Here is a 15026-nt window from a genome sequence, read left to right as displayed (position 1 = left end):
GTCTTTCTCGTATTTTGATTGTTATACGCCACAGATGCAGACAGATGACTGATGTTTGTTAGTGCCCCAGCGAAAAAACTATTGGCATAGAAGCGTATTTATATAGTTGCTTATTTTGACTACACGGCCAATGGATCAACCCAAATTTAAGTTCAGTTTACTCATAATCGTGCAGAATCAGGAATGCCTCAAAAATCTGCGGGAAAATGAGGAAAATTTACGAAAATTTTATTCAGTCTAGAAGTAGGTAGTACCAATAGACTGAAAGAATCCAATATTTACTTTCCTCATATTCAGGAATATTTTTCCTGGAAAACCTGGAAAAACATGAAGTAAATTTACTCATCGTTGAGTTCCTGCTCTTTTTGCGATTTTTGAGTAAACTGAACTCAAATATGAGTTGATATCATTGGCCGTGTACAATTTTTTTAATTGGGTTGTTTAACTTCGAAAAATATACCGATTTGTATACATTGGGCCGTATGAATAAAAAGAGTTTACTTTACTTTCCCGTGCTTTTCTTACGGGAAAAGAAAAGTAAACGCTTTTATTCATGCGACCTATTATCTGATAGAGCTTTGTTTTCTGAGCACAACGATATTTTTATCGATCCCGTAGACACTATAGTCGCTATATTCATAGTCTGGCGGATAGAATCTCGGGAACCAATTGAGCTGTCAAATAGCGGAACCAATCGAGCAAATCACGACCAACAACAGAAAAGAGCACATCCAGCTATTGCGAACCCTTTTCTCGTGACTCAAGGCTCGCCTACGCAAACTAACACCATCTTTGGGTTGATGAAAGTTTCCCCTATCCGATGATGCTGATAATTTGCGTTCGACTGGCGAGGAAAGAATAATCAACGTTTTGTTTATAAAAGTTGATAGTACCTGATCAATTGTCGGTTTAAAATATATTGAATTGGTTCCGCTTTTTGATAGATCGAAATTCTATCCGCAAGACTATGAATATAGCGATTTTTAAATCTAGATTTAAATTTTTGATCGTTGACAGCTCGCTCCCTGAGGGAGGGTCGCGAAGAGAGAAAAATGGAACGTCAAATGCAAACAAGACGGCTGCTGTCACGAACTGTCATTTGGAGCCAAGCAATTTTATGATGCTTTTCTTACAGTTGAAAAAGAATGCACAAGGCGGTATTGAAATCTTGCGTAAAGTAATTTGTGACAAACTTTCGTTTCCAGCTATTTTATTCAATGGGACACCGTTTCTTTTTAATTCATTCAAAATAAACAAAAATCAATATTGAAAGGTACCATTAGCCAAGGTTTTGTCAAAACATCAAGTGGCATAGTAAAATACCAAACAGAAAAAGTACAGTTTCTCACTGCACACTCAACAATCTCAAACAATCACTACACGCTCAAAGCAAAACGCGCTATTTTGCTACGCCTGTTTTGATTTGGTTTCAACGGCACACATTTTCATGACAAGAAGAACAAGTATACAATGAATTCCGTGTGTGCTATCTGCTTCTCCCTCCCAGCTCGCTCCCATACAAAGTCCCACCAAGTGGCGCTAAGATGGTGATGTTTGCTAATGTAATCGTACTTATTTAAATAATTCCAGTGTATCAAAATTGATGAAATTTCGGATTTCGGTTCCCTCTGTGAGACTTTGTATGGGAGCGAGCTGCCAATTTGTTAGTTTAGTGTCAAACAGTGAAGTTATTATTTTGCAGATGAAACTTCACCGATAACTTATCGGTACGTGGATGTGATATCTTTGTACAACTGGACACAACCGAGGGGGACGACTCTATCTACGATGCAGAAAAGATTGTGTTTTGCTGTGGCTAGTTGCGCGCACGCTGAGTAGATAGAAAGAAGATTGATGACGATTCTGAAGATTTCCTGCAAAAAAAAATGATGCGCGATGCAAGTAGATGCGACAAATGAAAGAAGATTTTTCGAAGATTGATTCGCTAGTGTGAGATTTGTTGAGCATCTAAACTTGAGATTTAGATGTGTCGCCCCCCTCGGACACAACCGATGTTGGAGTTAGAATGTGCTGTCTTTATTTCTATGCATAGTAACCAGCTACCTGACTTGAAACATGCTGACGAGGAGTCATTTTTAGTTACGGTGAGACACGATGGAGGCAATCGTTCCCATACTTGCTGGTTATGCCAAAATGCTGACTTGAGCAGACACTGAAGTAGCGTTGCTTAATGTGTCTATGTTAAATTTTGATGGAAGCATGTAGGTACACTACAGAAGTTCTTTCAGATGATATATAAAAATCGATGAATATTTAAAAATTAAAGAACCCAATTGCTATTTCTGGTGGCAAAAAAAACCACATATTTTTCTTGTCTAGTCAAAACATTTTACTTCTCATTGGTTGAAAATTTACTAATATCTATTCAAAGCGAAAAAAAAAATAAAAATCCCACAACTCATTTAAAAACAACCAAAGCTTATGGTCAACGGATAACGTCATTTTAGATGCAAGATAAGAACTTCCGATTTTACAAATACCTTCTCAAATACTATAATATGACTATTGTTGTCAACTTGTGGATGGTCACTCGGTACAGATCAAACGAACCTTCTTTTGGAGCGACTCAACCACCGTAGTTTCGTGGATCAAGTCGAATACACGGCGATATCGACAGTACGTGGCGTTCAGAGTCAACGAGATCCTGAGCCTGTCGAAGATCGAGGAGTGGCGTTGGGGCAAAGGCCCAAACTGCAAGCCTGATAGCCGATGGATGCGTGGACCGGCATTTCTGTACAGCGATGAGAAGGATTGACCACAGGACAAGCTCGAGATAGCGGTGGAGGCATCACAAGAAGAGCTGCGACCGGCCTACGTTTACTTACAATCACATTTTGTCGGCTCCGATCATCAATGTGGCACGGTTTTCCAAATTCAAGTGCCTAATGCGAAGCGTGGCATATGCTCACCGGTTCAGTGAGAAGCTTCTCAGACGAATCAGAGACGAAGCGAGAGAGGAAACTACGGATACCAGCAGTGAAGATTTGCGGAATGCGGAGAGGAGCCCTTGGCGGCTCGCGCAGTCGGATGGCTATCCAGATAAGGTGGCTACAATGAACCGGAACGTGCTATCGGCACCCAAACAGCGAATTTTCCACCAATGCCTGACCAACACGGATCGTTACGCGTAGACGGTCGATTTGCCCCTGCTAATTGCGTAGAACGAGATACCAAGTTCCCGATAATACTGCCAAAGAAACACCAGGTAACTAACCTGTTGCTGGACTGGTACCATCGGAAATTCCGACAAGCCAACAATGAAACGGTTGTGAATGAAGTTCGTCAGAAGTTTTACATTCCAAACCTGAGAACAGAGATCCGATCCGTGGCGAGACGCTGTCAATGGTGCCGGGTATGCAAAGCTACTCCGGCAATTCCGAAGATGAGCCAGCTGCCACAATTTCGTATAACACCTTCGACCATTCACATTTGTAGGCATAGACTACTGCGGGCCTTATCTAGTGAAAGGTGGTCGTAGTTCCGTGAAGCGCTGGGTAGCGATCTTTACGTACCTAGCAGTTCGGGCCATCCACATAGAGGTAGTGCACACCCTCTCTACCGACTCGTGCAAGAAAGCAGTTAGACGATTTGTCGCACGCAGAGGTGCACCGCGAGAAGTGTACAGTGACAACGGCACGAATTTCATAGGTGCTAGCAAGAAGCTTGAGGACGAATTGCGAGATATCAACCGTAGCTTGGGTAGCACATTCACGGACACAAACACCGAATGGAAATTCAATCCACCTGCAGCCCCACATATGGGAGGATGTTGGAAACGGATAGTTCGATTAGTGAATGCGGCACTCGGTACACTACCCACATCCCAAAAGCTGGACGACGAATCGTTCGTCACATTGTTGATCGAAGCGGAGCACATGGTTAATTCGCGGCCGTTGACGCTTCTACCACTAGACAGCGAGGAGCAGAAATCGTTAACTCCGAACCATTTCCTGATGCTTAACTCAAGTGGGGTCAGGCAACCTGTTAAAGCACCAGTGGATGAACGGAAAGCCCTGAAGAGTAGCTGGGAGCTGATTCAGTACAGGTTGGACTCGTTCTGGAGACGTTGGATCGTTGAATATCTTCCAGTGATATCTCGACGATCGAAGTGGTTCATCGACGTTGCACCAATCAGAGAAGGAGCGTTGGTTGTGGGGGCCGACGGAAAAATGCGGAACCAATGGTCTCGTGGTCGCGTTTGCCGTACATATCCAGACAAGGACGAAGCCGTGCGGCTGGCGGACATCGTGACATCCAACGAAATTATGAGGAGGAGAGCAGTCTGCAACCTAGCAGTTTTGGAAGTTAACTGACATGACGGAGCGGAAATAGGCGGTCATGGTGATGCGGATAGCGGCGGGCGCAGTCACGCAGCTAGTCGCGTAAATGGTGCCGTTGAACCAGTGTTTGTACGACACGAGGGGGAGGATGTTGCGACGAATGCGTCTATCGACGCGCCCCCCCGAAAGCGTCAACCGTTGGGACACGACAGTGTGAGTAGGACGTATACATGCGAATACGAATTGTCAAAGTCGGTGATAAGCATTGATAAGAATATTATTGTTTTGAAAGCAACGTGGATTGAGGAAAATTGAAGTAAATTAAAATTTGTTTGTTTTGCCTTGATAAATACTAAATTAAACTACTAACTACAGCTTAAATCCTAAATTACACTAGTATAAACCTAAATTTGAAATTAAATTACGAGACCATATGTAAGTAAACTTTGTTATTCTATCATGCACTTTTCTAGCCAATAAATTTGCAGCTTTGAGCTGATTCTTACCTTTCTTAATCACAAAATTTTCTTGTAGATTGAAAATAAAATCAAACTAATATAGGGGAATTAACGTATTCTCGGCAACCTAAGCAGCGATCTTCTTTCTATAGCCTTTTTCTCTATGGAACGCACACATATGCAGTATTGGTTTGTTTACAATCTTTTGCTGCCAGCTGCTCTAACAATTTCAGTCGAAAAAATTGTCAAAAACTGTTTTGAAACGCTTTTACAAAGCTCCAATCTTCTCTAATGAGAGCGAGTATTGTCGGCAACCAGTTTTTCTTCGGCAACCGTTCCATTTGAACTGCATGTAAATCTGCTGTTCTATTATCGGCAGCTCGAAATCAGCTACAATTTGTAGTGCGTGTGTTTCATTTCAAGAAAACCCTGCTAGATTGCTTTTTCTCAGTGGTAAAAATATAGTCAAATTGAAGCTAAAAGCATAAAGAATCGTTTGCATGCATTCAGCAAAGTGTTTTCGTAAGAAAATCCAGTGAAAATAGTGTTTCGATTTGGGTTGCCGAAAATAGTCTGTCATGCCGAAGCCGTCATTTCCCCTACCTTTTTTTCATGGTGAATAGATTTCAATAAACTATGCACAGATTAAAATAATTTTTGTTTTGAATACATACAAAAAAAGCTACATTTAATTTGGTTCATTGTTTTACAAAAATAAAAAAATACCAAATTTCGATTGAATCTTCTCAACTTCTATGGAGTTCTCTGAACAGTTCTTAAAAAACATCAATAAATACAACCAAAGAAATTTTAAACAGAATTCCATTCATGTTTCAAACCCGCTCAGAAATAAAACCAAATAGTCTAGCAGTTGCAAATCTGGTGCAAAATAGTGCTCGAATAATGAATAACTGCAACGCAGCATTGCGAGGGGTGCGTTTCTGTTCTAGTTTCAAATTAAAACAGTCCATATAAAATACAACAGTTTCATAATTGTTTCAAACTACGCGACAGTTCTAAAATTTAAAACTGTCAAAAATGAAACTGCAACACACCGAGCTCAGCACAGTGTGCCAAAAACACATATGGGAACATCTGAGCACACTCGTTGGCACCCATGGAACATAATTTGTATGATTTATAATGTAACTGGCATAACTGCACTATTTCTGCGCCTGCGCAATGCGGACGTGCCAAATTTGATTGTTGGCACAACCATTTTTGGTATCCGGAACATATAATTTCGCCGGAGCCTTCAACTCACTCTTACTGCCATGGTCCACGCTTTCGTCACTGTTGTTGCTACATCCATTGGGATTCAGCTAATTCCAGCTTTGAATTATTCAATTATACAATTATTACACAGCACATTTGAGCCACACTGAGAAAAATGTTGGCGCAAAATAAGTGTGTAGAGTGACCACCCCTTGGATCAACCAGAAGCATTGAAAAAAAAACCAAAGAAGTTTTTTGGAGATCTCTAATCACCTGAAGATCTTTGGAAAAAAAATAGAAGTCATCTGGTTTCCTGAGAGAATATCTGAGAAACATTATTTGAATTGTTGGCGGTTTGGGATCTTCAGAATAACCATCCTGAAGACTTGAAAAAATAGCCTGAGTGCTTTATGAAGGTCTCTGATTACAGAGTTCCAATCTTGTTTCAAACCTGAAATAAAACCGAATAGCAGAGCGAGCAGTTGCAAATATTTTGCAAAATAGTGCTCGAATAATGAAACTGCATCCCAGCATTGCGAGGGGTGCGTTTCTGTTCTAGTTTCAAATTGAAACAGTCCATATAAAATACAACAGCATTGCGAACGGCCTTAGTAAACCAGTAAACCTAAAAAACAACTTAAACGCAATTAGTGACGCCAGTAATTGCTTGTATCGTACAGTGGTTTAACTTACATAACTTAACCGATTGCTTCACCTCGGTAATCTAGCTCATTGAGTCACTTCCACTCAGAGGTATGGAGATATTTCTAAAAACTGCAGAAACTCAGCGCTGAGTACCTCATACAACTGACTAGAAGTGACTTCCCTAATAAAAAATACCATACCCGAACGATAACTCAAATGATAGAACTATTCCACAAATGATTTGGATGATACCCTGAACACGTCGTTAAGCAAAATAACCATACAAATGTTATTATTAGAGAAACTTTTACGAAGTTCACTGAAATCAAATGGTGGTCGTCCCTGATCTTCTGCAAAGATTAAATTTCAATTAAAATTCTTTGCAAAATTATTGTACCAGAAAACAAAGCTTAAACAATGAAAATAAGGATTTTTTTTTTTTTGTTAAGATACATAACAACCGCTCTTTTTTAATGTAAATTTAAAAAATATCATGTTTTGTTGCTGCGAACCAGCAATTTCGTTGTATTTTTGTTCTAGTGAATACAAATTCCTAATATTTTACTATATTACTACTCAACGATGGATGCCTGAAAAAATACAATTAATATTATTGTTACTGTAACCATGTAATTTACATGGTTACAGTAACAACAGTATAATTCATTGTTTTTATTAGATTTTTTTCAGGCCTCCATCGTTAAGTTTTTGGAACACACCTGGCCATCCCTGCCGTCAAATACCCCATATATCCCATGCGCACCTTCATCCATCGTTTCAACACTGGGGAGGATAAACGTAACTTTGACAGTACAGAAGTAAACAAACCTTCGGTCGAGTTAAAAACCGAAAAACATGCTGCGGCCGTAAAACTACAGCAGGCGCAGAGAAATTTGGACCAGATTGTTTTTCCCAGAGAAGACCAATAAAATGAATTCCAGTATGTGGCTTCGATTGCGCTTCGCGCTAGAACGCTTCGAGCAAATCCTGCCAAGTTTGTTTGGCTTCCCAGGAAGCCGCTTTCCCCCGACTGGTGAGTGCCGCTGTGTTTCGAGTTTATGTTTACGTAACGTTACTTATCATCTTCAGGTGCCCTGGCGTTGATCGGAACCGAGGGTAGAAGGCTTCCGGTTCCCTCAGCCGAGTCGAGCAAACCGTTCAGTTTGAAGGATCTGATTGGCGATGGCATTTTGTGGGCTGTTCCGAGGCACCGGCGAACGGTGGAGAAACGACTGAAGCGCAAGTACGGTAGTCCGGAGTACAAGTTGAAGATTTTCACCCCAAAGACACATCTGCGGATTTGCGGCTCATGCGGAAGCGATCACGAGGTGGGCGTCCTCTGTCCGACGTGCTACAAGAAGGTCCGCGATGAGACGGAACACATTCAGCAGAAGATCCAAGCCAAATTGGGACTGGAGCCGGTGGACAAGGAGGTGGTTGTGCTGTACGATCGCGAACGGGACGAGCAGCCGGAAGAGTTCTGGCAGGGTAAAAGGATTGTCGAAATGGAGAAGACCCGACCGGTGTGGTTCAGCAAGAATCTGCTACAGCGAACTACGCAGCAGCCGGCCGATACGGCTGAGGTGAAACCGGAGACGGAGAAATTGGGTTGAATTGTTCGATGGAATGATAGAGGAAATAAATGTTTCAGTAACTAGGTTTTATTTACAACTGCCTGTTTCGAAAGACGTCCGACGCTGATCAGGGATCATTCCGACAAATGATGGAAATACGACGGCCTTTGTCCACCTTGCGCTCGCTGAAGACGGAATCCTCTCCGGCAAGAATTTCGTGGGTGTATTTGTACCTCGCAGTATCCCTATAATTTAGTATTTTAAATTGCGTTCTACGGAGCGATTAAAAAGTTCCACTCACTTCATGATGTACAATGATCGTCTGGCCAGGAAAATGTCCGACCAATATTTATCATCTCGATTAGCAGCGAAAATCTGTCTATACTCCGCATTTGTCTGCTCCTCATCGTTCGTTCGAACCAGTCGCATAACCGAATCCGAAAGAAGGCTAATTCCGCCTATGGTGCTACCGCAATACTAAAATTCCACCGTTATCTTGCAACCAATCATACAACTGAGCTCAATTTTCCGTAACCTTACCCGAACACTGTCCACATGAGGCTTGATGACGCCTTCCTTCGCCAGATCCAGCACGTGGATGTAGGGCAATGTTTTCCCCTTGAATGCCACCTCTTTCACCCGATCGAATACGGCCCGATTGGCCGGATACCAGTGCTTCCGTTCCGTTTCCCGATAGCCGTGGATGGCATCGTCCCAGTGGTCAAACTCGTATCGCATCCGCTTGAGGTAGGGCTCGATTTCCTGCAGCAGCGTTTGCTCTTCCTCCTCGCTGATGAAATCCTCCAGCACCGTCATGTCATCGATGAAATGCTGGCGATCCTCTTGCGGCCATTGGCCGTGCAAGGTCAGGTAGGCGGGAACTTCTAAATCGGTCATCGTTGGGAAGTTTATTTTGGTGGAAATAATGTTCAAATAATGGCAATACTTACGGACGTTACTCAACTTGTTGTTGGGAGCTTTCACCGTGGAGCATAACTTCCGGACACTGGTTCCATGATTGCTCAACCTACTTGACAGGAGTTTCACTACTGCTAGCCACTTACCGGTAGTTAATATCATAGTTTGAAGCACTTTTTTAGGGAAAATAACTAACCACCGGGAACACCACTATAGTCTTGTTCAACTTGTTGAACGATGCAGATGCGGAATCAAAACATAAACAAACCGGATAATGACTGCGCGCTATCAATCGGGCTCGTGAAATCGCAGCAACCATCAAATAAAATTTTTGTCCACGATTAAGCGTTTCCATGGTTATTGCTGATTGCATCTGAAACTGCCCTAAAAAATGTGCAAAATGTGTAATAAAAGTACACATTTCCGTCATATCGGTGTCTTTGGAGCACTTATTGTTTGCGTCATAAGGAATAAGTGCACTGAGGACACCAAAACGATTAGACGAAATCTCGCACTTTTGTCACACTTTTTAATAAGTAAACCGCGCTTCCAGTTTAGTGTGAAATGCGCTGTGATTTTTATTTCAGTTTGCAGTTGTTCTGACTTGATAGGGTAAACGCACCAATAGTGGAGGTACGTTAGAGCAATGTGTTCCTATAGTGGTTTATGCAGTCTCCATAATATAGTGTACTTCTGAGCGGTTTCAGTTTGTGTGGTCACATGAAAATCATGTGAAATTTCACATGGAAATTCGTCAATAAAAATGAGTGAAATTTTTTGAGTGTAAGGCATCGGGGGAAAACAAGTAGCACTAACCTTTCTGGCTCGTTTGCCCGTTGCTGACGCTTTCCCCAGTTGTGCTTCTACGCAGTCAAACATAACGGAATCCATTTTACGATCGGCAAATCTGGGATTGTTTCCGCACTTGTTCTCGATTCGATTGAACATTTTTCTTCGAAGAAATCCTACACAGCAATCTATCACTGTAAAAGCGCACAAATTGAAACAAACAAAATCACTGAGAATTATCTTCAGGAACTGCACCCGTAGTTTTGTAAACGATGCGATTGCATTAAATTTGATTTTCGGATAAAAGGATAAAATGGGAAAAACCGCACGCTTACTTCGATCGCCATGACGTTCATGGTGTATCCGGCGTCGCGACGCTGATTTATGCGATATTAATTGACAGCATGTGTACAGCGGCACTGCCAGCACTACACGCTTAGCTATACACACCAAATTTAAATCACTGAACTTCAGCAAAATTTTGCTGATTTCAGACTTGATGGAAGATCAGCAAACGGGGGGGACACACCCCTCACCATCCCTCTCCATAGGGGGAGTTTGGTAAAGAGAGATGATAAAACTGATTTGTACCTTCCTAAAAGTTGTCTAGATCGCTTTCTACTACTATATGCAATTGCTGTACCATAGAGGTAACTCTAAGGCCGCGGCCAGGGTAGACGCGTTTCGCGATGCGACGCGACCAATTCACAAGAATATTATTATTCCTTGCGTGAGTCGCATCACGTCGCGTCGCGTGTCGCGTCTACCTTGGCCGCGGCCTAAGGCTAGTAGGTCCAGAAGAAACGTGCTCAACTTTTTGGCTCAGCTCTGGTACTATCTTCGGTCCCAAGCTACTCGATTCACCCCTCGAAACATAGGAAAATCAAATCACCCCTCATTTTATCTGTCAAACTTTCATAGCGAATCAAAACAAACATAGTGTAGTACTGGAATTTATAGTAGAATGGGATACGTTAATCGATTTGCTTGGGACCAATAGGCTAGTCAAGTGGTGAGCCAATTTAAAATCGTTGTTTCGTATTGATTATTGGCCGTACTCTAAACGGAACTATCAATTCTATACTTTCATCTACTCATCTATCGTACTCTAGTCTGTTATTTGAAATAAGCATCTTCAACTATGTAAATCGTTGACTTCACGCAAAAGTAATACTAAAACATATAGTCAAAGCAGTCAAAGTAAATAATTAAATTCAGTAAATCGAATTTGTTTTCACTATATGACCTTCCAGCTTCTGTAAATATACGAATAATAAGGATAAAATCGCTACAAAATGGTGAGTTGACAACCTGGAAGGAGCGGAATACCTAGCCCTGGTCCTCACAAGTTCCTACTTCACGCCTCCTCGAGTCATATGATAACAAAAGACTACCAGCTGAAACATGGACACAGCTGGTTGGCGTAGCCTGGACAATGTTGCCAGTCCGGCAATAGCAAAGTGAAGAGGTGCGACGCGAACACTGGCGCGGTAACCATAGTACGGTGATAGAGGAAATGCTTCACCAAACCTGAGCGTCTGCTCACCATGGAGGTGCGGCTCAAAACGGCGTCTGTTCTCCATGTTAGGAGCGGCTGATCACCGTCCTAGTGCCAGCGTGGGACTCTAAACAGAGCTGCGCACGAGGGTTCCCCGGCGAGACAGGGGTTGGGGCAGGCCCAACAAGCCACCCTGAAAAAAAAAACAAAGTTGCAAATACCCGAAGGAAGCAATACGGATCGGAACAATCGGCACAGACCTACGCGACGAAATAAGGACTACGATTGGAAACTCGGAACATGGAACTGCAAATCGCTCGGCTTCCCGGGTTGCGATAGGTTAATCTATGACGAACTTCAACCTGCAGGAACTTTGCTGGATGGGACAAAAGGTATGGAAAAGCGGGCATCGAGCGGCTACTTTCTACCAGAGCTGTGGCACCACCAACGAGCTGGGAACCGGCTTTGTAGTGCTGGGTAAGATGCGCCAACGCGTGATTGGTTGGCAGCCGATCAACGCGAGGATGTGCAAGTTGAGGATTAAGGGCCGTTTCTTCAACTACAGCATCATCAACGTGCACTGCCCACACGAAGGGAGACCCGACGACGAGAAAGAAGCGTTCTATGCGCAGCTGGAGCAGGTGTACGACGGCTGTTCCCAACGGGACGTCAAAATCGTCATCGGCGACATGAACGCTCAGGTAGGACGAGAGGCAATGTATAGACCGGCAATCGGGCCAAACAGCCTGCATGCCGTATCGAACGACAACGGCCAACGATGCGTGAACTTTGCAGCCTCCCGGGGTATGGTAGTTCGAAGTACCTTTTTCCCCCGCAAGGATATCCACAAAGCCACCTGGAGATCACCTGACCAACACACAGAAAACCAAATCGATCACGTTCTAATCGACGGGAAATTCTTCTCCGACATTATCAACGTCCGCACGTACCGCAGTGCGAACATAGATTCGGACCACTACCTAGTTGCAGTATGCATGCGCTCAAAACTCTCGACGGTGCATAACACACGTCGAAGTCGAACGCCACGACCCAACATTGAGCAACTACGGGACACCGGAGTTGCCCAGGACTACGCGCAGCAGCTGGAAGTTGCACTACCCACGGAAGAGCAGCTTGGCGCAGCTTCTCTTGAAGATGGCTGGAGGGACATCCGTTCAGCCATAGGTAGTACTGCTGTAGCGGCACTAGGTACTGCAATCCCGGACCGAAGAAATGACTGGTTTGACGGCGAATGCAAACTGTTAGTAGAGGAGAAGAATGCAGCACGGGCGAGAATGCTGCAACACCGCACGAGATTGAATGTGGAGCGATACAGACAAGCGCGGAACAGACAAAACTCGGTTTTCCGAAGGAAGAAGCGTCAGCAGGAAGACCGAGATCGCGAGGCGATGGAAAATCTGCACGGCAACAGACCTTGGAGCACGCACAGAAGACGACAGGCTACCGGCCCCTGATCTTCAAGAAGTTGAGGAGGAGATCGGTCGGCTGAAAAACAACAAAGCAACTGGTGTAGATCAACTACCAAGTGAGCTATTAAAATACGGTGGTGAAGCACTGGCTAGAGCGTTGCACTGGGTAATTGCCACGATTTGGGAGGAGGAGATATTACCGGAGGAGTGGATGGCAGGTGTCGTATGCCCAATCTACAAAAAGGGCGACAAGTTGGATTGCTGCAACTACCGCGCGATCACACTGCTGAGCGCCGCCTACAAGGTACTCTCCCAAATTCTATGCCGCCGTCTGTCACCATATGCAAGAGAGTTCGTGGGGCAATACCAGGCGGGATTCATGGGTGCCCGCGCTACCACGGAACAAATTTTCGCGATTCGGCAGGTTCTGCAGAAATGCCGCGAATACAACGTGCCCACACATCATTTGTTCATCGATTTCAAATCCGCATACGACACAATCGATCGAGATCAGCTATGGCAGATTATGCACGAGTACGGATTTCCGGATAAACTGACGCGATTGGTCAAGGCGACGATGGATCGAGTGATGTGCGTTGTTCGAGTATCGGGGACACTCTCGAGTCCCTTTGAATCTCGAAGGGGGTTACGGCAGGGTGATGGACTTTCGTGTCTGCTGTTCAACATCGCGTTAGAAGGTGTGATCAGAAGAGCTGGGATAGACACGAGTGGCATGATATTCAGGAAGTCCATCCAGCTCCTTGGTTTCGCCGATGACGTTGACATTATGGCACGGAACTTTGAGATGATGGCGGAAACGTACATCAGACTGAAGGCTGAAGCTAGACGGATTGGACTTGCCATCAACGCATCAAAGACAAAATACATGAAAGCAAGAGGTTCTAGGGAAGACAATGTTAGCCTCCCGCCCCGAGTTCAGATTGATGGTGACGAAATCGAGGTGGTCGATGAGTTCGTGTATTTGGGCTCACTGGTAGCCGCCGAAAATGATACCAGCAGAGAAATTCAAAGACGCATTATGGCAGGGAATCGTGCCTACTTTGGACTCCGGAGGACGCTCCGGTCGAATAAAATTCGCCGCCGCACGAAGTTGACTGTCTACAAGACGCTGATTAGACCGGTGGTCCTTTACGGCCACGAGACCTGGACTATGCTCGTGGAGGACCAACGCGCCCTTGGTGTTGTCGAACGGAAGGTGTTGCGTACCATCTACGGTGGAGTGCAGATGGATGACGGAACGTAGAGGAGGCGAATGAACCACGAATTGCACCAGCTGCTGGGAGAACCATCCATCGTCCACATTGCAAAAATTGGGCGACTACGGTGGGCTGGGCACGTCGTAACAATGCCGCACGACGACCCAGTGAAAATGGTTCTAGAAAGCGACCCAACAGGAACAAGAAGAAGAGTCGCGCAGCGGGCAAGGTGGATCGACCAAGTAGAAGGTGACCTGCGGACCCTTCGCAGACTACGAGGCTGGCGAACTGTGGCCATGGATCGAGTAGAGTGGAGACGACTTCTTCGGACAGCAGAGGACAACAAGGCCTTAGCCTGATTGGTAAGGTAAGGTAAGGATAAAATCGCCAGACTCCTTTCCAAGTATCGTTTATTAAATATAACCAGTGTCCGAGCCAGTATCCTTACCTACATAATTTTATCTATTTGTAGTTTTTTTTTTAGCTCTTCCTCCTCCTGCGGTTTGAATGGTCAGTTATCGGTCAACTTCCGAGCCAAGCAGACGCGTCTACGTTATAGCTAAACCAGGAAGTCGATTACAAGCTTGCTTTCCTTTTTTTCGTTGCGTTTTTCATCACCGAGCCGTTGCGTGCTCCTACGTTCAACGACTCTGCGATGGTGCGCCGCGAGAACACATTCCGCATAGATTATGCGATGATGCCGTAAAAGCCGGACTATGTGAAAGTGCAAAGTTTCGTTGCAACTGTCCTGGGCTGAAGTGTTGAGAATACAGTGTAGCCGGAGCCTAGGATGTGCCTTCGAGAAGGTCGTCGACTTGGCGCTGGCACAAAAAGTGTGCGAAGAACATGATGGAAAACACGAAGTGGTAATGGAAGGAGGGAAGAAGATCCCCCTGCGAATAACGTTGGAGGACGGAGCAGTGGAGGTAAAGATGTTTGATCTGTCTGAGGACGTGTCGGACGATGCGATCAGCAAATTCT

The 15026-nt window shown here is 44.3% G+C and overlaps 2 protein-coding genes across 2 annotated transcripts; one reads left to right on the top strand and one right to left on the bottom strand.

Moving 5' to 3' along the window:
* The first annotated feature begins 7471 nt into the window (after positions 1–7471).
* Positions 7472–8273, top strand: mRpL32 (mitochondrial ribosomal protein L32). Its single transcript, XM_065233108.1, has 2 exons — positions 7472–7652; positions 7709–8273. The coding sequence occupies exons 1-2, from the start codon at positions 7550–7552 to the stop codon at positions 8230–8232; spliced, it is 627 nt and encodes a 208-aa protein (XP_065089180.1). The 5' UTR covers positions 7472–7549; the 3' UTR covers positions 8233–8273.
* A 6-nt stretch (positions 8274–8279) lies between these two features.
* Positions 8280–9384, bottom strand: LOC135710506 (alpha-ketoglutarate-dependent dioxygenase alkB homolog 7, mitochondrial). Its single transcript, XM_065233107.1, has 4 exons — positions 9144–9384; positions 8734–9077; positions 8495–8670; positions 8280–8438 (listed from the first exon to the last, which is right to left on the bottom strand). The coding sequence occupies exons 1-4, from the start codon at positions 9271–9273 to the stop codon at positions 8321–8323; spliced, it is 768 nt and encodes a 255-aa protein (XP_065089179.1). The 5' UTR covers positions 9274–9384; the 3' UTR covers positions 8280–8320.
* Positions 9385–15026: the final 5642 nt, after the last annotated feature.

This window comes from Ochlerotatus camptorhynchus, unplaced genomic scaffold (assembly GCF_037179485.1).
Source record: "Ochlerotatus camptorhynchus isolate MF236.1 unplaced genomic scaffold, CSIRO-AGI_Acam_v1.1 ptg000389l, whole genome shotgun sequence".
Classification (NCBI taxonomy): Eukaryota; Metazoa; Arthropoda; class Insecta; order Diptera; family Culicidae; genus Ochlerotatus; species Ochlerotatus camptorhynchus.
This window is presented reverse-complemented; position numbering and strand designations above follow the sequence as displayed.

Bases quoted from the DNA above. Each gene is read 5' to 3' on its own strand.
- mRpL32 (XM_065233108.1), top strand. From the start codon at position 7,550: ATGAATTCCAGTATGTGGCTTCGATTGCGCTTCGCGCTAGAACGCTTC. The intron at 7,653-7,708 runs GTGAGTGCCGCT...TATCATCTTCAG, and splicing joins AAGCCGCTTTCCCCCGACTG to GTGCCCTGGCGTTGATCGGA.
- LOC135710506 (XM_065233107.1), bottom strand. From the start codon at position 9,273: ATGATATTAACTACCGGTAAGTGGCTAGCAGTAGTGAAACTCCTGTCA. The intron at 9,078-9,143 runs GTAAGTATTGCC...TGACCGATTTAG, and splicing joins CAACAAGTTGAGTAACGTCC to AAGTTCCCGCCTACCTGACC. The intron at 8,439-8,494 runs GTGAGTGGAACT...ACTAAATTATAG, and splicing joins CGATCATTGTACATCATGAA to GGATACTGCGAGGTACAAAT.